Genomic DNA, 25,708 nt, shown 5'->3' on the forward strand with positions numbered 1-25,708 from the left:
AAAACCCTGCCCTATAAAATGATTTTTCCCTCAGAATGGGCTCAATGGGCTTCATCTGGCCTCGAAAGAAGGCCATGTCAAAATGGTGCTGGAATTACTTCACAATGGAATTGTCCTGGAGACTACCACAAAGGTAACGCACCCAACAGCAGTCCGTCCTCACCAATGGCATTTTTACCAAATCTATTGATGACATGCATATGCAGGGCACGGCCAAGTGTTATAATAATCCTTGCACTGTTATTTTAGCTCATTAGAAGCATGAAGAGGGTCATGAAACCACCTAATAAAAACAATGGCAAATCCATTAAAAGGTGAACCTTACATTTGGACTGATTGTGCGGGTGTATTCATGAAAATTATTTTGGGGTAAATCGAGCAAGTTACCGTTACCTCTTCACCAACCAATCTGTTTTTCTCTTTTTTTCTTTATCTCTTCCTTTTTTTTTTCTCTCTTTCCTCTGTCCACCTTTAAAACTTGTCTTAAAACACATTTTTGTTCCTTGCCCTTCGACGCAGCACGAGATTCGGCATCGTTTTAGTGTGTTCTATCGTGTTGACTGCTTTTATGTTATTATTTCATCATTTTAACCGTCTTTGTTTTTAAATGTCTGACTTTTACATTATGTACAACTCTTTGTATGCAGCCGTAGTTGTTTTAAAGTGCTCCATGAATAAAGTTGAGTTGCGGGCGCAGTCGGGGCCCGTCGAACTCATGTTGTTGCAATCGACTGTATATAAATTGCTTTTGGTGCCGAGTACTTAGCGTCTTGAATCAGTTCTTGAGAGAAAGAAGACAATTGAAAAGCACAAACAGCATAATTTCCAATCCTTGCTCGTTCGTGCGTCCATCTATTTTCCGAACCGCTTATCCTCACGAGGGTCGCGGGTCCCCGAATCATTACATGTCAGAATATTATCTACACCTCCACGATACGATGTGGGCACACACAATGCCCTGTGAAACTGTTCAAACATGTCGAACACGTCGCTGTGTTGCGTCTCTTGCTGCCATGTATCTGTGTTTACACAGAAAGGAAACACTGCCCTGCACATTGCAGCCCTGGCGGGGCAGGAGCAGGTGGTCACAGAGCTGGTTAACTACGGTGCCAACGTCAACGCTCAGTCCCAGGTGAGGCCCAGTGCTGTGTGCTCGCTCGCTCTCTCTCTCTCTCTCTCTCTCTCTCCAGCTGCTTTTCAATCCGGCGCCTACACTCTAAAAACAGTTGGGTTAAAAATAACACCATTTTGGGTCAAAAATGGAGCGATCCACAACTCGGGTCAATTTGACCCAACTTTCTTGGTTGTTTTTGCAGAAACCAACCCCAAAATGGGTAGTTTTGTGAAAAACAACCCCCCTGAAAAATGGGCAGTTTGGTACAAAACAATGCAAGAAAGTGGGTCAAATTGACCCAATTTGTGTCTCAGTCCATTTTTGACCCCAAATTGTTTTCTTTTTAACCCAATTCTTTTGAGAGTGTACTGTGACATCATTGTATTGTACTGACAATAGCGTTGTTCACACGTGTCTTTGCTTCTACTGTATATTTGTGTGTATTGGTGTGCATCCTTGTGTGTGTATCTGTAACTTTCTATCTTGTCGTTGCTTTTGGCATCCCTGCCGTGCGTGCGTGCGTGTGCGTGCGTGTGTATTTGTGTGTGCGTGTTTATTTCTGAGACAGAAGGGTTTCACTCCACTCTACATGGCTGCGCAAGAAAACCATCTAGAGGTTGTGAAGTTTCTTCTGGAGAACGGGGCTAATCAGAGCATTCCAACTGAGGTACCAAAGAGCAAGAGGCGTTTTTTTGATTCAGTAATCCGACAAATCTCCTCAATACCATCCTGCTGATCCTGACTCGCTGTCAAACCATCGTGTTGTGTGCTCATCAGCTTTCACCGCTGACATTGCTCTAAGTCGTGCGCGTGTGCGCTCAATGTCTGCCCTTCTGAGTGTCTGCTGTCGTCTCCAGGACGGATTCACTCCTCTGGCCGTGGCTCTGCAGCAGGGCCACGAAAATATTGTCGCCCTGCTCATCAACTACGGCACCAAGGGGAAGGTCCGCCTGCCCGCGCTGCACATTGCAGCGCGCAATGACGACACACGCACAGCCGCAGTGCTTCTGCAGAATGACCCAAACGCCGACGTGCTCAGCAAGGTACAGCGTGCGATGCTGCTGCTGTTACGATCCTCTATGGAACGAGTGACAATTAAGTCGCACTTTGGTGTCCTCGCAGACTGGATTCACACCCCTCCACATTGCTGCACACTATGAAAACTTGAACGTTGCTCAACTTCTTCTCAACAGAGGAGCCAATGTCAATTTCACCCCAAAGGTATGGAATTACTATTCAGCGAACCCCAATTTATAGGGGGAGAGTCGTACCAGACCTCACCGCAATAGGTGAAAATCCGCAATATAGACACCATATACTGTATACATTTTGTGTATATCCCGCATGCTTGGAACATATTTTAAAACGCTTAAATAAAATACAGTTCAACTTGTTGAAACCTGTTTTTGTTTTTGAAGTGCTGTAATCGCCAGTGCTTGTTCTCCCGCGTTCCCTCCCAGTTCTCCAAATAAGAGGCAAAGTGTGCTTCATTCAAGACCCGAGCCGACCTTGTCAACTTACACAAAGCAAACGAAAAAAAGGCATTGGATATTTTAAACATCGAAATGGTCAACAAGTCAATTTCGACAAAACGTCTGCTAGCTTAATGCTAACGTATGATGCAAAATGCCAGGGGCTATTGAAAATAGATTACAAGAATGATACACTTTCAAAACAAACAACTTCTACTTTTACACACACGGATCAGCAACCCATACAAGCAAGTATTGCCCATGCCCTGGAGGAACAACAACTATTACTGGAGATTGTAGACCACAGTGCTGCCTGGCCTGTTTCAGCACCACAAGGTACTTCTACATCAAAGGCACGCAACTCTCAATTTAGACTTTGCCTGTCAAAAAATAAAATTGCGACGTAACCGGTGTGCGGATAATGACCGCCATAGAGCGGAGGATCCCTGTATGCTCATGCGCTTTATTTCTTCCACTCGTTTCACGTGTGCGTCTAATTGCATATACGTATTTATACAGAACGGCATTACACCTCTTCACATCGCATCCAGACGGGGGAATGTGATCATGGTCCGACTCCTCCTGGATCGAGGCGCACAAATAGATGCCAAGACCAAGGTGCGGCATTTTTTCCTCACTGCGTTGGTTTCACTCCATGCGTTTCACTGCCACTAATAGATGTTGTCTTTCACCACACCAGGATGAGCTCACTCCTCTGCACTGTGCGGCCAGAAATGGTCACGTCAGAATAATAGAAATTCTTCTTGACAACGGAGCCCCCATCCAGGCCAAGACCAAGGTAAGCCATTTTGGGTCAAGAACCTTTTTTTGAAAGCAAAATAAAACTAATCTTGAAAAAATATTAGTTTTATGATATCTAGAGTAGTACAGTATGGTACGTACCGGTACACTTTGTATAGTATAGTGTGGTATGTATCTTCTGTTTTGCAAGGAACTCGAACGTCCACATTCATTCTTTTATCCAGAATGGCCTGTCCCCAATCCATATGTCAGCACAAGGGGACCACGTAGACTGTGTCAAGCAGCTTCTGCAGTATAACGCAGACATTGATGACATCACGCTGGACCACCTGACACCTCTACATGTGGCCGCACACTGTGGACACCACCGAATGGCAAAAGTTCTGCTTGACAAGGGGGCCAAACCCAACTCTCGAGCACTGGTCAGTGCCGATAAGACACGTAACTAAGACACGTAACTACCATTACATGAGCCGTAAAATATATGCTTGCAAGTGTTTTAAAAAGTTTCACTTGCATAGAACTGCACTGCCATGACAGCATTAGTGCTGTCAAGGATCTTTGAGAAGAGCACTTGCATTGTACGTCATTGTATCGTCATCGTGTCTTTGTCTCCTTTGAATATGATCATTATAGCGTAAAACTAAGGCAGTGACCGGTGAGGTTATGTTTGAAGTGAACTTTTCCGGACGAAAATGTATGCATGTTATATGCTTAAGATCCATTTTGCTATTTTCAGAACGGCTTTACTCCTTTGCACATTGCTTGTAAAAAGAACCACATGCGCGTGATGGATCTTCTGCTCAAACACGCAGCGTCACTCGAGGCTGTGACTGAGGTGAGGTGTTTAACTCATGAAATAAAGTACATGGGGGACGCAATGTATAAACTCAATGGGTTCCAAGAGGCTGTTCGTAAGTTAAATTGTAAGTCGAAACACATTCAATTTCAATCTATGATTGACATTTGAGGTCATAAAAAAAAAAAAAAAAAAACTGTGGTGTGGTGCCAAAGGAGACGCAGGATGTGTTGTCGCAAAATACTTGACTCCTTTTCACTTGCCAAAAACAGGCAGTCATCTGGAAGCCTGCCACACACAGACCACTCCGTCCTGAACACACCCCTTACCTATTAGTTCCATGGAGGAATTATGTCAACAAGTACTACAGTCGTACCATACTGTAACTTTTCCTTTAGAGCGACGTCGATCTGCATCGGTGAACAGAGGAGGTTATTGTTGTGATAAGCAGAAATCTCCGGCAGAGATTTGTTATCTTCAGTGAATTTCTCCAAGAGTGTCACGTTCAAGTGAGCTGCTGAAGTGACATTGCCGGGGAGGCAGGTGCTGATGAAGTCATTGCAGGGATATGGGCGGCTTGAGTTGTTTCATTCTTCCTCTTCTTTTTGGTGTTTAACAGCGGCTAGAAACATGACCGAGTAGTCTTCCTCCTTTTTTCACCGTAGTTTTTGTTGGAAATGCATGGAGCAGTGCTGCTCGGCATGGTTTGCGGTAGAAAAGGGAACTACCGGTACGTTACTGTACAGTATGATGTGGGGCGCGGTTAGAGGTACGGCATTTGTCGGATGTCGTAACTTGGGGACCTCCTGTACTATAAAATTACGTCATTACAACATCATTATTTATTGTTATTATACACCGAATGAGCACAGCCCTTTTAAACCTACATTGTTTTCAAACAGTCTGGCTTGACGCCCCTGCATGTGGCGTCTTTCATGGGCCACCTCAACATTGTCAAGATCCTTCTGCAGAAAGGCGCTTCGCCCAGCGCTTCAAATGTGGTGAGCTCTATTCTTAAATGACAAGCTTGGCCAGAGCGTCTTGAGTTAAAGCGATGACGTTTTTTGGAACAGCGATCCAGCGCATTGATGAATTTTGATCGTGTGTATTTGTCATTTGTGTGTGCGTGGACAGAAAGTTGAAACCCCCCTCCATATGGCTTCCCGGGCTGGACACTTTGAGGTGGCAGAGTTTTTACTACAGAATGCAGCGCCAGTGGACGCCAAAGCCAAGGTGGATATCTACACTTCCATCAGCCTATTCATGACGATTATCAAGCTAAATGTCGCAAGGAAGCACCCAATTGTGTAATTGAGTACATTTCATGTCATCTCTCACCACCTTTGCTAGGACGACCAAACACCCCTGCATTGTGCGGCTCGAATGGGCCACAAGGAGATTGTGAAACTGCTGTTGGAGCACAAAGCCAAACCAAACTCCACAACCACAGCAGGACACACGCCTCTGCATATCGCTGCCCGGGAGGGCCATGCGCAGACTGTGCGTATCCTGCTGGACATGGACGCACAGCAAACAAAGATGACTAAGGTAGGACGCAAAGCCACCTTTGGTTGATTCCGTCTTCCGACTGTTCAAATAATGGGTTCATACTCCCGTTGGTGCCTGCGCAGAAAGGCTTCACTCCGCTTCATGTGGCTTCCAAGTACGGCAAGGTAGATGTGGCCGAGCTGTTGCTGGAGAGAGGAGCGAACCCTAATGCTGCTGGGAAGGCAAGAAACGCTTAGAAAGCTGTTTTGAAGATTGTACTAAACTAAACTGTCTTGGTCGGCGAAGACTTATTAGGCGTATATGTGTTGACCATGACACATTCTTGCAGAACGGTCTGACTCCACTGCATGTCGCTGTGCATCACAACAACCTGGATGTTGTCAACCTGCTTGTCAGCAAAGGGGGTTCCCCACACACTGCAGCGAGGGTAAGGCATAATTCAGGTCATTCATACCGTACAATGCAATTCATGCTCATTTGTAAATGTGCCTATGAAAGAGGAAGTCGACCCAAACCTATTTTTTTCTAAAAATATGTTCTACGCGGGCCCACTTGTTGAAATACGGCATTGGGATTAATATTGCGTTTGTGGAATATAAATTAAGCAGCAAAATGCACCCGTTTTTAGCCATCTCAGGGGGCTGGCCATTTTGTCACTTCCGTCGACTGAAGATGACACGGACGTTGCTCGGGGCTCAGACAAAATGGCCGCCCCCATGAGCTACCTAAAAACGGGTGGATTTCTCATATTCCACAAACGCAATATTAATCAGAATGCCGTGTTTGGACCAGTGGGCCTGCATGGAACATATTCTGGAAAAAAAAGATGTTTGGGTTGACTTCCCGCTTTAATTTGTATTTAGAACGGCTACACCGCCTTGCACATCGCGGCCAAGCAGAATCAGATGGAGGTGGCTAACAGCCTGTTGCAGTATGGAGCTTCAGCCAATGCTGAGTCGCTACAGGGAGTCACACCTCTCCACCTGGCCTCGCAGGAAGGAAGACCCGACATGGTCTCCCTGCTCATCTCCAAACAGGCCAACGTCAATCTTGGCAACAAGGCAAGAAGAGCATTTAGTCATATTTGTGCGCATGTCCTGTATGATTTAAAAAGCATGTATGATTTGATTTTATTTATTTCCCCCCCCCCCCCCCCTTACAGAGTGGACTGACACCGCTTCATCTTGTGGCACAGGAGGGACACGTTGGCATTGCTGACATTTTAGTGAAGCAAGGAGCATCGGTCCATGCAGCCACAAGGGTAAGGTTTCTAAAAACGATCTTTTCGGATCAATCAGAAGCCTGATCCACATATCTAGATAAAAATATCCTGGCAGATTCCTGACATACAATAGTCTTGAATTGTTGCGCTTCCACATAGTTATTGTACACAAGGTCACGGATGTGCGGACACAAATATCAGACCTGGGAATTAAATCCCATACTTTGTGGCTTTTCTAATGACACTAGCATTTAATTTTCAAAAAGTGACACATCTAACATCAGTGGAATCATTAGTCCATAGGTTAGTCACTTATTTCATGCAAGGTGGGGGGGGAAGGAGGGGGATTTGTTCTGATAACGATTTGGATGTCCCGACCAGAATGGCTTGGATATGAGTTAGTTGGTGATCAAAATGTCAGCAAAATTTCAAAATATAAAAAACTTGATCAACACTGTGAACATGATCAACTCGTGTTATAATGTTAATATGCACACGCCGTAAATGACAATTCAATAAGACTGATTGTTTCATGATTGCACAACAACCCCATGAGATAGTTTGTCTCTTGATGTACTTAGTCACATTACTTTTCTTTCCTGATTATAACAACTCATCCAATATTTCCACAAGTATCAGTTTATCAAAACAATGCCATTTGCGGCATCATAGAACGACATCAAATTGATATTGAACACAATTGAACACGGTAGCATGTTGATGTGGCACTCGACAACCACGTCTCACACGCTCCCCTTTAGAAAATCAACTCCCCGCCACTGCCATAGATACTCACGTCTCAGGAGCTAAAAATGTATAATGAAGAATGAAATGCACACAATCAGATCGTATGCATTCGCATGAAATTGTCAACTTAACTATGATCGAAGTTCAGTCATTTTTTTTTTTTTTTTTTTTTTTTCAAGCGTCTGTTTTCCATCAAGATTGAATGCGAAAAGTCACTGGCTGTTTAAATGTGTCATCTCAGATGGGCTACACACCTCTCCATGTCGCATGTCACTATGGCAACATCAAAATGGTCAAGTTTCTGCTGCAGCAACAGGCCAACGTCAACAGCAAAACACGGGTGAGCTCCTCCTCCTGGTTGTGAAATCACCGGTAATCTGCAACAGAGTTATAGCGGCACCGTTGTACATTGAACTGATTGATACAATTCTAGTACTGAATGTATAGTACTATTATAATCCTAACCGTTAACTGTAACTACGCATGTGTAGATAAGCCATTCATCAAATGCATCTTGTATACACGGTACTTGTGTGTACAATGTCGAAACGAGGTGCAGCGGGAGGCCCTGGCATCGTCTCCTAATTTAACCTCTCAGGATTAATAAAGTGTACTCATCTATGTACATTGGAACGATGGACGTTGCAGTGGATTTGCCACCTCCTGTGGGGAAGGTCAAAGTGAAGCCCGAAAATAAAACATTTGCCTGGAACATGGCCAGGGACATACTGTCAGCATTCATTTTTACATGCAATGCGTAATAAACACAATGTGCAGCCAATTCATTTCAATCAGGTTTCCGTGTCGGGGTAAAATAAACATTTTCAGGTGCATGAGTGTGCAGTGGCACGTAGAGAAGCCCTAACAAGAACGGTTGCAAGCGAACGGTCGAGGTGTAAAGCCTCCTTCAGAGAATAACGTTAGCTGGGTGTCATTCAGCTGTAGTTAGGGCATGAAGGAAGTCGTTGGAAATAAAGTGGGACTGACGACTGTCTCTTATCTCGCCTAGCTCGGCTACACTCCCCTGCACCAGGCCGCCCAGCAAGGACACACGGACATCGTAACGCTGCTGCTCAAGCACGGAGCCCAGCCTAACGAGACGACAACGGTGAGCACGACGGCGCCTTGTCCTCCTCGGTGAAACCTTTTTTCTTCGCGCGATCAATGCTCCGTCTCTGTCCGTTAGAATGGGACGTCAGCACTCGCCATTGCCAAGAGGCTGGGCTACATCTCTGTGATTGACGTGCTAAAGCTTGTGACCGAGGAGACTGTTTCCATGGTGAGGATTTTTGAAATCTTGCTACGACAGGGACAATCATGTCAACTAACTATTTAAACGCCCGCGTCCTTTTTTTTTTTTTTTTTTTTCTTCTTTCGCACCCTCAGACTACCACAGAGAAACACCGTATGAGTTTCCCAGAAACAGTTGATGAGATACTGGATGTGTCCGAGGATGAAGGTACGACACCTAAAAACAGTCAGTCGGCTAGCAATATTACACAGAGCTGGTTTATTTGCAAGCTGTATTAAAATGTCCCCACCGTTGTTCACTTTTACTCTTTTTGCACCTTTTTTTTTTTAGGACTCGCGCAGCTAACATTAGGTATGCATGTCTTTTTATCTCCACGTGTGCCATTGGGAGGTTGCCGTAACTGAAGTACAGTATGTGTTTCCATTTCAAGCTCACCTTCTCCATCGTTATCTTCTGCTCTCTTATCTGTGCCGGTGTTCACCGTGATACCCACTCCAGTTTCTCGCTGCCGTGTGCGCGTAGCCACACTGTCTGTAACCTTTAAGTGTCTGTGTAACACTCAATCACTGACTTGAATGTCTGTGACGTGGGAGCAATTATGGGGGAAAACACTTGGCATGGAGTTCTGTTATGGAACAATATGAAATGATGTAGTTGTTTGGCGTGTCTCCTTCCACTTGAAACACGTTTGTTGATGTTGGTCCAATCGGCTAAATTCTGCATCATTGAGCACTTGTGGTAAATAGTAAAAGGAGTAACACTTACACAGCGTTTTATCTATACCATATATTTGCCAAAGTGCTTTACCAAGCCTCATTATTACTTTTTTTTGAAAGCATATCAGAGTGTAGACCGACTTAGGAAAAGGCACACCTCTACTTTTAAACTTTTGATTTTAAAATTACGTACCTTAACCTATCCCTCACCATTCACTGGGCAATGGCAGAAGTGTCGGGGTGTTGTTTCTCTTTTGGTAAAGTTTTCAATCCATCCGTGTTCTGTCGTACGTGTGACGCTAACCTGTGAGGGTTCGTCCCCCCCGAAGTTTGCAAACTCCCTTTGCGCTAGGACGGCGTCAGAGACCAACGGCAAAAGTAACCGCAAAGGCGTTGTTGACTCATTGGTTGGAACGTCAGTCAGTCAGTCAGCATTCCGTCATTATTTCAGGCCGGCCCAGTCCATCATTTTAATTGGCTTTTACTGTTGCTCTAAATTTAGAAAGTAGCTGAGCGGATGTTTGAAATATGTATTACATGTGATAACACACAGTACACGAAACAAGATCCAGGACTCTCATGATGTAATAAAGCCATATGAACCAGTGAACTCTGCACTTGTTTTCAGAGGGTAAAAAGTAGCTGACACAGTCAGAAATGAATTTTTTATTACCTTTGATCTAAAAAAAAAAAAAAAAAAAATGCCATGTTTTCTAGGGGTAAGTAATCAGGTTCACTCACAGATTCTGCTACCTTGCTTTCTGTTCTTTGTTATTGTTTCAACTTGTAATCCTTCTTGTTCTCTTGACTACGTTTGCAATGCAAGTGCTGCAATTTTGATGAGCTGGTGTGTGTCATAAAACATTGTCATCGTTGAAGTGTTTGTTGTGAGGTTGTGCTTGCCATTAACAAGTGACTGTAACTGTGCAGATCCACATCATTCATGCTTCATTTCGCCTGATTTCCACAATGTCCAACCGCTCAAACAGCTGATTAACACCTTGCCCTTTTTCTCTCTCTCTTTCTTTCCCCTTTTTGCGGTTTTTGACCAACCTGACCTCGGTCTGTTCGCTCTCTTTGGCATGTTGTTCTATATGAAGGAGAGGAGCTCCTGGGGACCGAAGGGGCCAGGTACATGAAGATGGATGACATGAAAGACCATGATGACGATTTCCTCTCCCCCAAGAAATCACTGGAGTACGAGAGAGGGCTGGGCACAGCGTAAGGGGGCTGGGAAGCGGGGGAGAGAGTCAAACTGGATAGCAGGGGACTCAACGTAGATGACTTACTTACAAAACAAAAACACCAAAGGGGGGTGGGGGGAGGGGGTGCACCAGCGAAACCATCTCAGTCTGACGTTTTGCGGGGTTTTGTTTTTCTCATTCAACAGAAATTACTCTCCGGCCATTCCCAGGATTCCACGTGTTTCACCCGAGACTGTGATCCTGAAGGAACACGAGCTAGATCAGGTTGAGCACATGCATGAATTGGCTCTCACATATTTGACGGCATAGGATCATTTGAATCAAAATTCATCATTCATTCATTTACAAGGTCGATTTGTTCACTCATAATCTGTTTATAGGTTTGTTTAATGTGGTACATTCTTTAACTATGGTTAAAGCCTATTGAAACGCTCCTTTCAACGCTTAATTGCGTATATTTATGCATCCATTTCTTATGTAAAAGTAGTCCAATGACCGTGTAAATTGTTGTTTATGTCATCATATGCAGCCTGACGGCCTAAAAGTTTGACAACTTGCACAATCCCAGTCTAAATTCTGTCAAAAATGACAATGTCAAGTTGTTTCTGTCAAAGCAGTATTATTTAAAGTGGAAGTCAACTCAAACATTTGTTTTTCAGGAATATGTTCTATGCAAGCCCACTAGTTGAAACAGGGCATTCTAATAAATATTGCGTTTGTGGAAAAAGTGTTAATCCACTCGTTTTTAGCCATGTCTGGGGACGGCCATTTTGTCACTTCTGTCGACTGAAAATGACATCACGACTGCTCACAACGACCAATCACGGCTCAGATTCAGAAAACAGGACGGCCGTGATTGGTCGTTGTGAGCGGTCGTGATGTCATGTTCAGACGACAGCAGTGACAAAATGGCCGCCCGCAGAGATGGCTAAAAACAAATGCGTTTTGCTGCTTAACTTATATTCCACAGACGCAAAATTAATCCGAATGCCGTGTTTCAACTAGTGGGCCTGCTGGGACCATTTTCTTGAAAAAAATACCTTTGGGTTGGCTTCCGCTTCAACCATATGATTGTCGTCGTTATTGTGGTTTGCAGTGGTGTAAAACTGCACAGCAGCTTTCGTTTCCAGTAATAAGCATTGATGCGTAAATACCTCTCTGAAAATGTGAATCATTACGTTGTCAACAAAATAAAACACTTCAACGCAGATCTCAGTATTGAGCCCTATACGTGTCAACTCTTTAGCGTCAAACATTTTGCAGCTTTGGTTTACCAGTGTCATGATCCGTTTGTTGTCTTCTATCTGCAGCACACTCCACTTCCACTGCCAAAAGAGTATGATGACGACTCCCTGATCCCCAGCAGCCCAGCAACGGAAACGTCAGACAACGTCAGCCCAGTCGCCAGCCCCATACACACAGGGTCAGCTCAGTGGCACATTTCACAACCTTGACCTGCGATCAATTCAGTATGTGAAAAGAAAGTGGACTCGGTTCATGTGCAACAACAGATTTCTGGTCAGTTTTATGGTGGATGCCCGTGGCGGCTCAATGCGAGGGAGCAGGCACAACGGTCTGCGGGTCATCATCCCGCCAAGGACCTGTGCGGCTCCCACCCGCATCACCTGCCGCCTGGTGAAGCCGCAGAAGCTTACCAGCCCACCTCCGCTTGTTGAGGGAGAGGGCCTGGCCAGCAGAATAATCTCCCTCGGCCCAGCTGGCATGCAGTTTCTTGGGTGAGGACGACATCTTTGTCGTGGTCTTTTTCTTTGCTTTGATGCGGTGCCGCAGGCGGGCTGGGCTATCCAATTGTATCCCGCCGGGCGATACGTTGGATTTGAAATTGTTCAGCCAATTCCATTGAGATTCGTTGTGGATAGACCACATACAATGTTGTCTTATCTTGTTATATGAACAGTACATGCGATGGATGGATGGATGATTCTGTATATTTGACATCTTGTTTAAAAAAAGTAATTCACCAAATTCTCCACTTGGAAGTACACTTAAAGCGGAAGTCAACCCAAACATATTTTCTTCAAGAATATGTTCCCAGCAGGCCCACTAGTTGAAACACGGCATTCTGATTCATTTTGCATTTGTGGAATAAGTGTTAATCCACTGGTTTTTAGCCATCTCTAGGGGCGGCCATTTTGTCTTCTGTCGACTGAAAATGACCTCGCAACTGCTCACAACAACCAATCATGGCTCGGATTCAGAAAACAGGTCAGCCGTGATTGGTCGTTGTGAGCAGTTGTGATGTCATTTTCAGTCGACAGAAGACAAAATGGCCGCCCCCTGAGATGGCTAAAAACGAGTGCATTTTGCTGCTTAACTTATATTCCAAAAACACACAATTAATCAGATTGCCGTGTTTCAACTAGTGGGCCTGCTGGGAACATATTCTTGAAAAAAATATGTGTGGGTTCGTTTCCACTTTAAAATACGCATACATGTAAATTGGAATGCATAAGGCGTGTGTTTTTTTTTATTTTTTATGAAATGCATCTTCTACACCAATGGCCATCATCAATTACATTGACACCCATACCAAAGGATAAAAAAAAAGCACTTTTTGAGGGAAATGGACTGAAACAGGAGTTGATTTGATTCCTTTGGGAGGTCAAAGGATTGCAGAATGATTATACCGTGACATATTTTGATGCAAAATGGTAAAATGGTGTGAGGAAGGCTTTCATAAAATACATTTCGTGTGACAGACCCGCGATCGTGGAGATCCCTCACTTTGCCGCTCTGGGCCGTGGCGACCGCGAGCTCGTGGTGCTGAGGAGCGAGAATGGATCTGTGTGGAAAGAACACCGCAATCGCTATGGCGACGAGGTTCTTGAAACGATCCTCAATGGGATGGACGAAGGTAAGAATCGTTCCCCTAAGGAGGTCTTCACACGTGACCGCGGCCTAATGCGCAATCATTTCATGGAGTCGTTTTCTTCTGCGCACAGACTTGGAAAGCCAGGAGGAGCTCGGGAAGAAGCGAATTCGCCGCATCATCTCAACTGACTTCCCGCTTTATTTTGCCGTCGTGTCGCGGGTCCAGCAAGAGAGCGACCTGATTGGGCCTGAGGGAGGTTCTCTGACAAGCAAACTGGTGCCGCTGGTCCAGGCCACATTTCCCGAGACGGCAGTCACCAAGCGAGTCCGTCTGGGACTGCAGGTGAGATGGGACAAAGAGGAGAAGGAAGGAAGGAAGACAGAATCATGAAAAAAAAAAAAAAAAAAAAAGCATGTTGGATATATTCAGCATCATATCAGCCTTGCATGCTTGGGGATTTCATTTTGCTGCCGAGTGCATGCACTTTGCACCTTTACACTAGAATGCCAGTTTGTGGCCTTATGAATTTTTCCCTTCATTTCTTTCCTGGTACACTGTATGGACATACATTTTTGGGAGACCTTTTTGGGTGTGAAAATGCAAGCAAATGTTTTCTTCATCCAGAATTTGTGTCAGCGGCGACTGATGTTGGAACTGGAGGACACTCCGCGATTATAATTATAGTTCCTTCTTCTGTAGACTCGTGTCCAAAATTTCTTGTAAGGGAATTAAAAAGTGTCTTGACCTTATCAATTAATTTCTTGATTGATTAACCCAATACATATGTCCATATATTGTAAAAATTAAAAAAAAAAACATACTTTTTTTTTCTGGTCATATTTTCATCATTGTTCTTGCATGTGCCCCTACAAAATTCCAAATATCGTATAAACGTGGCCTCTATATTGGGCTTTTTACTGCAATAATCATCTGGACCAGACACATTGGTGTAAACTTTAGAAACATCATTTACACAACTGTAAGAATAGTCAGAAAATCGACTATGTTGATTAGTGATTAGAACAATGTACAGTATGACTTACAATGTATTTATCAGTCCAATTATGTCATTCATGTTATTGGGTACAAAAACGTTCTAATTCAGAAAACCAATTTTATATCTTATTTAAATAGTACAGTAACTAACCATTTATTTGCTTTTTGTTGAGTCATTAAGCTAGTATGCAACAAATGCTCAGATTTCTGAAGTGCAATTTCCTGTTTGTATTTTGATGATGTACAAATACTGGTGAACTGTAGATTAACAATTATGACTCCAAGGGGGAGCAATGTCGGTTATAAATATATAAATATTTCGATCCCGAAGTTGGATGGTCGCCGCAAGGGTAAAAAAAACGCCGGCAATGAAATGAAGTCCGAATGAATCCGCTTGTGTTTGAAAACACATTTACACCTGCTACCAAAAAAAAAAGAAAGTTTTTAAATGGGGGTATCGAAACAGGGCACTCGTTTACATGCACACTTGACTTAATGTAGCTTTTCCGATCGATGTTTAGAGGCCTTGACACGCTCTTCTTCACAATTACAGCCTCAGGGTTGAAGGCTCCGGCGAGCGGTGCCTGCCGTCCTGTGGTTTCAGTGGCTCGGGAACAGTAAACATTTTTCCTTTTCAAAACGAATCCATGGCCACTCCAAGTGTGGACAAAGGCCACATGACATGCGTCTCATGCGCCCCCAGTTGCCCATCCCTGCGGTAGACGCATCGTGTAGCTACATTTATGGGCCTCCCTCTTGTCTGTTCGACACCATCTTAAGCTAATTTAGTTTTCCTAACTTAAAAACTAGCACTCATGTTGTAAGATCAATATGAAAATGGTAAATTAATGAAAGTTAAATTGATGTGGTTACTGTGTAAGATTCAGCACCCACTCTTAAGTTTTGTTTATGTTGCTGCTTTAGGAATGTTTCTTCTTTGTTGGAAAAAAATGTACAGAAACTTTTGATTTCAAGTCTCACACAATAAAAACGATTTATTATCTCATACAACCAGTTTGGTTTCATGTTTTTCCACGCATTATTAAAAGCAGATTCGTTTTTAATGTGTGTAATGTGAGTTTAGTTTTCTGTTGTTTACTCTGGTCTCATTTCTTTGCCTTCCCATCTCTCCTCACTTCAACTCCCTCCTTCTATCCCCGTCACATTTTGATACGTTCTGCTTAATCACTTCTTGACTGTTTTGTTGTTCCACCCCTGCGTCACTGACATTCGACCTCAGGCTCAGCCCGTGCCGGATGAGTTGGTAGCTAAGCTGCTTGGTAACCAAGCCAACTTTAGCCCCGTGGTGACGGTGGAACCTCGCCGACGAAAGTTTCACCGACCCATCGGCCTCCGCATCCCCCTTCCTCCATCCTGGCGGGAAAGCCCCCGAGACTCTGGGGAGGGTGATACCACCAGTCTTCGCCTGCTTTGCTCTGTCATAGGTACTGCGTGCTCCTGCTGGCAGTGCTAGTTGTCGGTCCGCTCTTTCAAGGAACCTTGTATCGTTCATAATTCTGAAAGTGGAAGTCAACCCAAACATCTTTTCTTTTTTTTTTTTTCTTTTTTTTTTCAAGAATATGTTCTGTGCAAGCCCACTAGTTGAAACGGGGCATTCTGATAAATATCGCGTTGGTGGAATAAGAGTTAATCCACCCTTTTTTTTAGCTTTCTCCGGGGGCGGCCATTTTGTCACTTCTGTCGACTGAAAATGACATCAGAGTTGCTCAGGGTTTAGATAACGACCAATCACAGCTGAGCCGTCTGAGATGGCTAAAAATGGGTTGGATTTGCTGCTTAACTCACATTCCGCAAAGACACTATTAACCACAATGCCATGTTTCAAGTAATGGGCTTGCATAGAACATATTCTTGAAGGAAAAATGTTTGGGATGATTTCCGCTTTAAGGGTTAAAAATATATATTTTGGTGATTCGTGTGAATTCAAATTTCATCTTGTGCTTCTTAGGTGGTACAGCTGCTGCCCAATGGGAGGACATCACTGGTACCACCAAGCTTGTCTACGCAAACGAATGTGCCAGTTTTACAACCAATGTTTCTGCACGGTAGGTCTACTTGCTTACACTTAACCACTTAACCATACCCGCAGAAGACAACATTGGGTACACTTGCACGAGAGCTGGATTTAAAACCAAGCTTTTAAAGAACAGAAAATGCTTACTTTCATGATTCGTTCCGGGAAAAATACATTTCACGAAAGCTTAATTAAGCGTACAAAAAATGTAAATAACAATTCAACATTCTTAACTGCCATCCAAGTTTACAAAGAAATAATTCAATTACAACTATTGCAATCCTGCTCTTGTGCGTGTGAAAAATCGCATGTCGTTGATGCCCCTCCAAAGATTTTTAGAATTGCCGGTATTCATTTCAACCGTAAATGAACCACAAATTCATGAAGCGATATGAGATGATAGGATGAGCTTCTACATGCATGACCGTATTTATCACGTTGTAGCACGTGACGTCAGTTTTTTTTTGTTTTGTTTTGTTTTGTTTTTTTTTGTGTGCATGTCGCTGGAAGTCGTGCCTTGCGCGCACGCATGTCACATCACGGATGTGTTCTGTTCGCATAAGAAGTCGCATTTGTTTTTTGTAATGTGAACGAGAATATAAAAAGATCCGATTTCACCAAAAAAAAATCTGAATTGGGCATCACACCCTGCAGTGTGAACGTAACCTGTCAAGATCTATCACTAACAATACTTCCTTGACACCAATTACTACTTTCCAAGGCTTTGAGTCCAACTTGTGGCATCTTCAGTCAAAGTTAAAAAACTGTGAAAAGATGATTTTTGGGGGTGAGCAGATGGGGAAAAAAGCAAATAGGGGAATACATGAATAGTGAACGGAAATATGCAGGAAATGACGTTCTGTCACCATAAGTAGCTTTTTTTCATTTTTTCATCTTCACCATCATGGCAAATTTTCTGCGGCGTTGTAAAAAACAAAAATGAAACTTTAATGATGCCCACAAGACGTTGACGTCTCTTGAGAGATCGGATATGTTGCAGTGATTTTTAGTTTTACTTTCGAGGTTCAACTGCAAGTCATGTATTTTAGCAGGTTAGCATTAAACATTCCCCCGGTCCTCACGATGCGTGTTTCGACACCGACCACCATTGAAATTGAAGGTTTTAGATTGTGCAGGTTCACCAAATGTTTGCATGAATATCATCTGCTGTGTCTTTTCTTTTTTTATTATTTTTTGGTCCCTCCTAGGTTCTGGCTGGCAGACTGTCCTCGCACAGCAGAGTCCGTCTCCTTTGCCAACCTTCTCTACAAAGAGCTGTCAGCCGTACCTTACATGGCGAAGTTTGTCGTTTTCGCCAAGATGAGCGAGTTACGCGAAGGCCGCCTGCGCTGTTACTGCATGACGGACGACAAGATGGATAAGACCTTGGAGCAGCATGAGAACTTCGCAGAGGTGGCCCGCAGCAGGGACATTGAGGTCGGTTGGGCAAAACTGCATCACGGGCATTGTTTCACAACGCAGTATTTAAGAATCGACATTTACGTACCTCCTCTCACAGGTGATGGAGGGAATGCCGCTTCACCTGGAATGCTCCGGGAATCTCGTGCCGGTGCGCAAGGCCGCCCAGCAGCCTCGCTGCTTCAGCTTCCAGGCCTTCAGAGATAACAGACTTCCTGTCTCTGTTAAGGTGACAACGTGTCCGCCGAAGCTGTCCCTTTAAATGCACTGCATGTGAGCGACCCTTCATTGCTCTTTTTGTGCCTTGCGTACAAGGTGAGGGATAGCAGCAAAGAGCACGCCGGCTTCCTGTCTTTCCTTCGCAAGACCACCAAGTATGAAGACAGTCAACATGTGTTGTGTAACCTCAACATTACCATGCCTCCATGCATCAAGGTGCAACTCAGAGTGGGCGCACGCCAGCGTCTGTCGCCGTCTCGATTTTTATACCACGGCCCTTGTTGTGTACTTGGTCGGTAGATTATTGCGAGTGAAGACCGCAGGCGAACTCTGACCCCGCTGGCTCTAAGAGAAAGATACAGCGCCCTGAACGAACCGGCCATGGGTACGAATCACCTTCTCCGATCTGCAAAATGAACTTACGAAACAAATAAAGAATCAAGACAAAAATGTTGTTTTTTTTTTGTTGTTGTTTTTTTGTCACACGTTCTGCCGCTCGCAGCGTCGATGAGCGCCATGGAGAGGACCGAGCTCAAGATGGCTGTGATCGCAGAGCAGTTGGGACTGAGCTGGGCCGGTAAGTCGAGACAAATGTTCCCCGCGTCGCTTTTCACGTTTGGAAAGCAAACGTGCGCCCGCCCGCCTTAGCTGGTACCTCGCTGTTCATTCCCCTCAGAGTTGGCCCGCGAGCTCCAGCTCGGCGTGGATGACATCAATAAGATCCGTGTGGAGAATCCCAACTCCTTGCTGGAGCAGAGTTCGGCACTCCTCAACCTGTGGGCAACTCGCGAGGGCAAGCGGGCCAAAAGTCAGTGCAGGCTGCTCGAAATCCGGCCACCCAAATTCGCCGTGCGGCTAGCGCTTTGTCCTGAGAGCCCTCTCTTCTTGTGTGTTGGCCTGCGCCGCTGCAGTGGAGACCTTGTACGCGGCCCTGAAGAGCGTCGACCGCATGGACATCGTCACCATGCTCGAGGGCCAACCGCCGCAGCCTCCCAGGCAAGGCTCGCGTGAACTCGGCAGACGACATAACCAAAGAGAACACCTCTCCCCCGCTATGACCAATGGTGAGCTCTCTAGCCCAAATTTGACCGTGCGCCATCTCGGCTTCCTCCCCAAAATCCTCCGAAGACCTCTCTGAATCCCCGCTCTTATTTCCCGACTCATCTGACGCGTACCAATGCTGCTGCCTCGAGACCTTCGCGGGGGAGTTATGGCCGCAAAACGCTCATGGACTCAGGACGCTCCTACCGCTGCGTCGCGACCCCTGTCGTGCCTTCCGCGACGCATTATTTCCACCGGCTGGAGCTTCAGAATCGAATGAGATCGAATACGAGAATTGTCTCGACAAATCTTCCTCTACAAAGATAATATGCTCAGCTTGGGCGGACAAATTTGACACCGTGAGGACGTTCCTAAATTGTCTTTTCGATAAATGCGTTTTTTTATTGTTTGCGGTAGTGTCGAACCGAATTGCGGTTTATTGAGAGCCGTTTTTAGGCTTTTAGTATTTTGCCCTTCTCGCGAATGAATATCATTCTCCTTGTAAAGGTAGAATTGTTGAAGTAGCTCCTGTATCGATCTCATCTCAGGTCTGCCGTTCCGTTCGGATTGTTCTATTCGTCCGTCATTGTTGTTTGGATAAGATGCAAGCATCCACCGCCACCGCGGCATATTGCAGCACGTAATCGTTGTACACGATCGGACCGCACGTCGATCGTAAGTGTTGGCCGACGAGCAAGAGTCGGTCCACAGTCCGGAATTCCTTTTTCTTGTGGTTTCTTTCACGCATGCCCTACCTTATCTCATTGACTCCATTTTCACCGGTGGAAAATTGGCCACCCGAGCCTGTATCCGAGGTCGGACAGGCTACTGGCGCAATTCTGTGAAAACTGGAGGCAATCTAACGAGATGTAACCACGCATAGAAACCAAAGCCAAAGAAAGGAAGAAATATTTCAGATCACATCAGATCTGATTGCCATCTCGTCTTGTCCTTGCTGCCTCCCAAAGGCATTTTCAGCCCAGCCATTTTAATTGCAATTTTTTTTATGTAATTAGTAGTAATACAATATCATGTCGTGATTTTCCTTCTTTTTTTTTTTTCGAGAATGTATTTAAAAACAATTATCGTACCCTTGAAGTTTGAATTTAAAATGGATCAGGTCGAGTATGCGCAACTAATTATTGACTTAATATGTCAATCGTGTGTGAGTGGACTCGATTGTGCAGTGCAAGTCTAGTGTGAGGCGTGGACCTTCCGACATAAACATCAGTGTGCAGCAGCAGCAAGTTGTGGCACAACACAAACACAGACGTGGAGGACCTACAGTATTCATTAGTACTATTGTTAGTATTAGTACAGACTTAATGCACTCAAAATATTGTATTTCCCCATAACTGTTTTCAGCCAGAAGGGTACAAAATAGAACACATTACATTAAAAATATGAATAGTTATCATTATATATATATATATATATATATATATATATATATATATATATATATATATATGAAATTAAATCAAATTAAATCCAAGTTACGGTGCTTTACTCTTTGCCCTGCGATATTCCTGCCAAGATCCTTCACAGTTAAAGACAGTCGGAACTATACATGGAGAGAATAAAACGCACCCTCTGAGTCCGGAGAGACCTTCCTATTCAATTTTGCCGAACTTGTCCTGTTGCATGAAGGCCAGTTTGAGGAAGTTTGAGTTTCTTTAGGACTAATAATGCTGTTGGTGCACTGAATGTCATTTTGGGAGCCCTGTTGTCATTCCCTGTGAATCTGTCCTCCTCTTTTTTCTGTGGACATGTCATTTGCAGCCTTACTCTTCCTCCTCCTCCTCCTCCGAACTCTGACCTCATGCCGACCTCATGTTGACCTCTGACCCATATTTTTCCTTTGATTTACCTGCGACGTTTTCGTGCCTTTTTCTTTCGTGATTTGTGATTTCTATTTTTTTTTTTTTTTTTTTTTTTTTTGTAAGAGTCTTGAAACTCCCACGTTTGTAAGTGTCCGCTCTGTGAATGATTCACCTCACACAGTTTGTGTGTGCTCTCAGTGCCTACTGGGAGAGAGGTGGGGGCGGGGTTGGGGGGGATGACCCTCGCTCTCTCCCCAACTTTGCGCCTGTGTTCATCACGCTCTCCTTTCTATTTTCTCTTCCCCCACAATGTCCTTCCCTTACCCTGATTGCTTGTGCCCGCCTCCCCTGCCTTTGCACGCACATAGTTGGATGTGAGCAGCACGAGTTAAGATCGCGAACAATGCACCAAAACTGCATGCCACGGCTACCTTTGCATGGCGCGCCTGCCTATGAATGTTCCTTTCTGTCCTCGGTGGTCTTCCTATGGGGGGTGAAAAAGGTGTCAAAACCTTTTTTTGTAATCAATGACTAGAGTGTCCATGAACGAATGTTGTGGTTTCGTGACTGTGGTGTTCTTTTAATGGGTTATTGTATGTAAACAATCAAATTGTTGTACTGTATTGGCATCGATTTCACGTCGCACCTCCCCTCAGACCTCCTCTGTCCCGATTTGGAACATGTCCTTCCTTGTTAATCTTGTTATTTCAATCTGTTTGACTAAGCGTGAGCCTTTTCATGTTTGTGTGAGAGCCAATGCTGCTTCATGCCCTCCTATAAGTGTGCATTGTCACCACTTTCTTTCTGTATTATATATTGACAATACTGTGCAAAGGTTGGTGCAAAAAGGCCACCATTAGGTCTGTTAGGCAAGGCAACTTTATTGAGTCAGCACATTTCGTACACTGGGCAAATGTGTTTCACGCAAACCAAAAGCACAACACCCAAAATCTTTTCTAAACAGAGCAGCTGAAGACATTCAAAGGCAAAGCAAAGAGAACAAAATTACCTTGTTAAAATTCCAACAACAAAAAAAGAGCCGACATTGGCAACATTTGAAGCAGGTCAACGTTAACTTGGAGTTTAGTTCTTCACTTATGTTCCGCTTTCCTGCATTTTGATTTTAAAGTCATCATGCTTGTAGTGTACGTCCAAGGTGTTTCATGTTTACATGACGATAGGAAAAAACAGCATCCAGGACGTTTGAGATTTTCCGGGTGAACTTATTCAGACGTTCATCAAAAGTCTCAGCATTCACAGGTGGTGACGCTGCCGTGATTTCCATAAATTGTCTTCTTATTTATATGCCTTGTTTTTTAAAGGTTGCCTGAACCTTTGGGATTATTTGGGATTTCATTGCAATCGGAAAGCTAGTGAAGACTTTTGCACAGTAATGTACATTTCACATCCTTTTCACTGATTTGCTCTCCAGTCTTAATTCATTTTATTTTATTGATCACACAGTTTTTCCAATAGCTTTTGATTTATTACCAGGAAGAGGGGAAGCTAGATAACGACTGTAATTTATTATGCTGCATAGCAGACTGTTGGGGAAAAAAAAACTGAAGACCTCAAGAAGTGGATGTTGATATTTAGTAGAACCAATAACGAGACATAAACATATGTAACTATGCAGGTAGTTAATGTATCTTAGAGTCAAAACAACTGACTTTAACTTTAACGCGGAAGTCAACCCAAACATATTTTTTTCAAGAATAATGTTACCAGTCGTAACAAGGCATTCTGATAAATATTGCCTTTGTGGAATAAGAGTTAATCCACCTGATTTTAGCCATCTGAGGGGGCGGCCATTTTGTCACTTCTGTCGACTGTAAATGACATCGCAGTCGCTCAGGGCAGTTGTGATGTCATTTTCAGTCGACAGAAGTGACAAAATGGCCGCCCCCTCAGATGACTAAAAACGGCTGGATTTTGCTGCTTAACTCTTATCCCACAAACGAAATATTAATCAGAACGCCGTGTTTCAACTAGTGGGTTGATTTCCCCCTTTAAGAAGCATTTCAAAGCACTTTTCCTAGTCGACGGTCAGAAACGGCATCCTCCCACTTTTCTGAAACAGAAAACCTGTTGATTTAATCAATTCATAAAGGTAAGTGCGGTCATCGTGGCTTTTTTACTGCCAACTAACATGTCGAATAGTAATGATGATGTACAAATATACTGTCTGTGGCATGGCAATGGCCGGTGCCCCTTTAGAATGACTTTCGCATTTTTAGACTGAGTGTAACTAGCAACAGGCACTTGTCACTGTGATTGGAGTGCAGCAGTTTGGAGTGCGAGCGCCAGTGTAGCATGTAGGTCACAAGGGTCGCAAGTTGTCTCGGGTGTCTTCTGCACTCTCAGCAGGGCTCGAGTATGAAGTCAATGAAACGCTGACGCTTACTGTCCCCTTGCCGGCTTTCTGCCGCGCATGAACGCATGCTTCGTGCGCGCGGGGCGGTAGTCCTCCTATATTTCACTGTCCGCTCTATGCTCCCAGCTGACAGCTTGTACGCGTACTTTGCTTTCGTCAACTTGGGTTCACGGCTCGTCACTTTCACGCAGATTGCAACAGGTTGCGTTTTTTTGGTTTGATTTTGAATAAGAAAAGAAAACGAACAAAGTCCTGCTGCTGTGTTTTAACACGGCAGGCCCGTCTTCCAGCGTACAACAAATTGCGCACAGATGTGGGAGTGACCTGAGTCCACAGCCATTTCACTCATTCGTGTGATTTGACTCATTTAAGAGCGAATATTGTCGCCACATAGGAAGCGCCAACGCTCCTATACCTCTAAGCTTAAATGTTTGTAGCGCTCTCATTTTGATTGGATCACAATGTTTTGAGACCACAAAAAGTGTGTGTGTGTGTGTGTGTGTGTGTGTGTGAATGAGATTGCCTGCGTGCATGCTTTCCAGCCTGACAACAATATTAACCTGCCTGTCATCTTGGAGCGGGTTTGAATGCATGCAGAAAGTGCGACGGCGATGTCGCGTGTCCCGGATGAGAGGCACGCGTTTCCAGTTGGTTGATTACGGCATGTCGGATGGCCGAATCGGCTCCGTTTTGGGCCAGCTGTCGTTTGCGGGCGGCGGCCAGCAGAGCCGCATCGGTCTCAAGTGGGCCTCAGTCGAACCTCGTTGAGTCCATATGAGTCTGTTGCCGCTACTGCTGACCCCCATCCCAACCCCTCCCCTCCCGTCAGCGCTCGACAACTCCGCCATCCTCTAAAAATCCACGCTCTTATTTCCTCAGCAATTTTATTCCAATATAGGGACGAGCCAATCGGAGGCTTGGCTCAATCCTAAATTGGCTTCCTACTCCTTTACCATGCCTTTCCCCTTCAGCCTCCTCTCCCACTCCCCGATTTGCCCATCGCCTGGACAAAGGGGCGCTCTCCCCCTCGCAGGCTCGCGGTGCCACGGTTGTGAGATGGGGCGCGAGGTGGGGGGGGGGGGGGGGGGCGGCGGGGTGGGGCCGGGTGTCAGCGTGCTTCTCTGTGTGTCGCTCTAGGTTATGGGCTGGCGCCGGATGAGCTTCTGTCCCCGGCCTCCATGCAGTACAGCCTGCCCTCGCCTCTGGGCGCCGAGCCCTACTGGCAGGAGGTCACCAGCCTGGACTGCGCGCCGATTGCCACCACGGAGGAGGACACCCTCATGGAGATGTCCGACGTGCAGGTGTGGCCCTCGGGCAACTCCCCCTCCCTGGTACCCGTGGAGGATTCCTCGCTGGAGTGCAGTAATGCCGACGACTCGGAGGGCCTGCTCGGGTTGCCCTACGGAAGTCTGGGTCGGCCGGCCAGTCGGGCCAGCGCCGCCAGCGGAGGGGGCGTCGCCCTGAGCGGCTCAATCGAACTGGCCGAGGACGATTCGGAGATGGGCGTTGACTCGCTTAGCACCGCCACGCCGGCCTCGCTCGGCGGCACCATCGCTGGTATCGATCTTAACGGACTGAACAATGGTCAGGGGTCAGAGGCGGGTTCGGAGTTATCGGCCGTCACTAGCGCGACTGGTGGCCATGGAGGAGGAGGAGGAGGAGGAGGAGAAGGAGGAGGAGGAGGAGGAGGAGGAGCGACTCAGGGCTCAGAGGAAGGCATTTCTCTTGTTGCAGGACAGCAAAGGGTGTATGCCCGACTCAGTGAGTCGCCCAGTCTCACCTGTGTTGCAGATCGCAATGGAGACAGGTGAGTTTGACCCCGCCCTCCTCTAGCCATCACGCCAGCAAAACAATCAGTGTGTCAAAATACAATTCATGTTGAGGTGCTGTCAAGCGATTACAATTCCTTAACCAATGAATCGCAACATTTCCCAACATTGATCGCGATCAATTGCATTTTTCAACTCCAATTTTTTACGAAGCTTGGAGCCGATATTTACTTGAGTAAAATCTTGGAATTAATGTGGGGAAAAAATGAAAGTATATTTCGATCAAAAAACTGCTCTAATAGCTTTCTTTGATCCTCGAATATGATTCTTTTCCTGTAAAATGCTACACCAGAGACGTACGGCTAATACGGTATTTGAATTTGGCTGTGCAAAGTGTGCAA

At 45.1% G+C, this 25,708-nt stretch overlaps 1 protein-coding gene across 11 annotated transcripts in view; it reads left to right on the plus strand.

Moving 5' to 3' along the window:
• Positions 1–25,708, plus strand: part of ank1a (ankyrin 1, erythrocytic a) — a 98,893-nt gene that overhangs the window by 60,645 nt on the left and 12,540 nt on the right. For 7 of the 11 annotated variants that reach the window (XM_086029756.1, XM_086029757.1, XM_086029761.1 and 4 more), the window contains 37 exons: positions 35–133; positions 1,034–1,132; positions 1,683–1,781; positions 1,972–2,157; positions 2,237–2,335; positions 3,106–3,204; positions 3,287–3,385; positions 3,573–3,770; positions 4,088–4,186; positions 5,050–5,148; positions 5,282–5,380; positions 5,498–5,695; positions 5,779–5,877; positions 5,985–6,083; positions 6,520–6,717; positions 6,819–6,917; positions 7,867–7,965; positions 8,635–8,733; positions 8,812–8,904; positions 9,012–9,084; positions 9,208–9,228; positions 10,694–10,814; positions 10,984–11,062; positions 12,109–12,221; positions 12,310–12,534; positions 13,519–13,673; positions 13,762–13,973; positions 15,868–16,072; positions 16,597–16,693; positions 17,871–18,099; positions 18,182–18,310; positions 18,397–18,516; positions 18,601–18,685; positions 18,803–18,877; positions 18,977–19,108; positions 19,212–19,364; positions 24,676–25,345. In XM_086029756.1, coding sequence (XP_085885882.1) covers positions 35–133; positions 1,034–1,132; positions 1,683–1,781; positions 1,972–2,157; positions 2,237–2,335; positions 3,106–3,204; positions 3,287–3,385; positions 3,573–3,770; positions 4,088–4,186; positions 5,050–5,148; positions 5,282–5,380; positions 5,498–5,695; positions 5,779–5,877; positions 5,985–6,083; positions 6,520–6,717; positions 6,819–6,917; positions 7,867–7,965; positions 8,635–8,733; positions 8,812–8,904; positions 9,012–9,084; positions 9,208–9,228; positions 10,694–10,814; positions 10,984–11,062; positions 12,109–12,221; positions 12,310–12,534; positions 13,519–13,673; positions 13,762–13,973; positions 15,868–16,072; positions 16,597–16,693; positions 17,871–18,099; positions 18,182–18,310; positions 18,397–18,516; positions 18,601–18,685; positions 18,803–18,877; positions 18,977–19,108; positions 19,212–19,364; positions 24,676–25,345 — 5,153 coding nt within the window. The remainder of the gene's footprint in view (positions 1–34; positions 134–1,033; positions 1,133–1,682; positions 1,782–1,971; positions 2,158–2,236; positions 2,336–3,105; positions 3,205–3,286; positions 3,386–3,572; positions 3,771–4,087; positions 4,187–5,049; positions 5,149–5,281; positions 5,381–5,497; positions 5,696–5,778; positions 5,878–5,984; positions 6,084–6,519; positions 6,718–6,818; positions 6,918–7,866; positions 7,966–8,634; positions 8,734–8,811; positions 8,905–9,011; positions 9,085–9,207; positions 9,229–10,693; positions 10,815–10,983; positions 11,063–12,108; positions 12,222–12,309; positions 12,535–13,518; positions 13,674–13,761; positions 13,974–15,867; positions 16,073–16,596; positions 16,694–17,870; positions 18,100–18,181; positions 18,311–18,396; positions 18,517–18,600; positions 18,686–18,802; positions 18,878–18,976; positions 19,109–19,211; positions 19,365–24,675; positions 25,346–25,708) is intronic. The other 4 variants (XM_086029766.1, XM_086029767.1, XM_086029758.1 and 1 more) reach the window with 3 other exon arrangements.

This window comes from Filicampus tigris, chromosome 5, assembly GCF_054856515.1.
Source record: "Filicampus tigris isolate MCC_2025a chromosome 5, RoL_Ftig_1.0, whole genome shotgun sequence".
NCBI classification, from domain to species: domain Eukaryota; kingdom Metazoa; phylum Chordata; class Actinopteri; order Syngnathiformes; family Syngnathidae; genus Filicampus; species Filicampus tigris.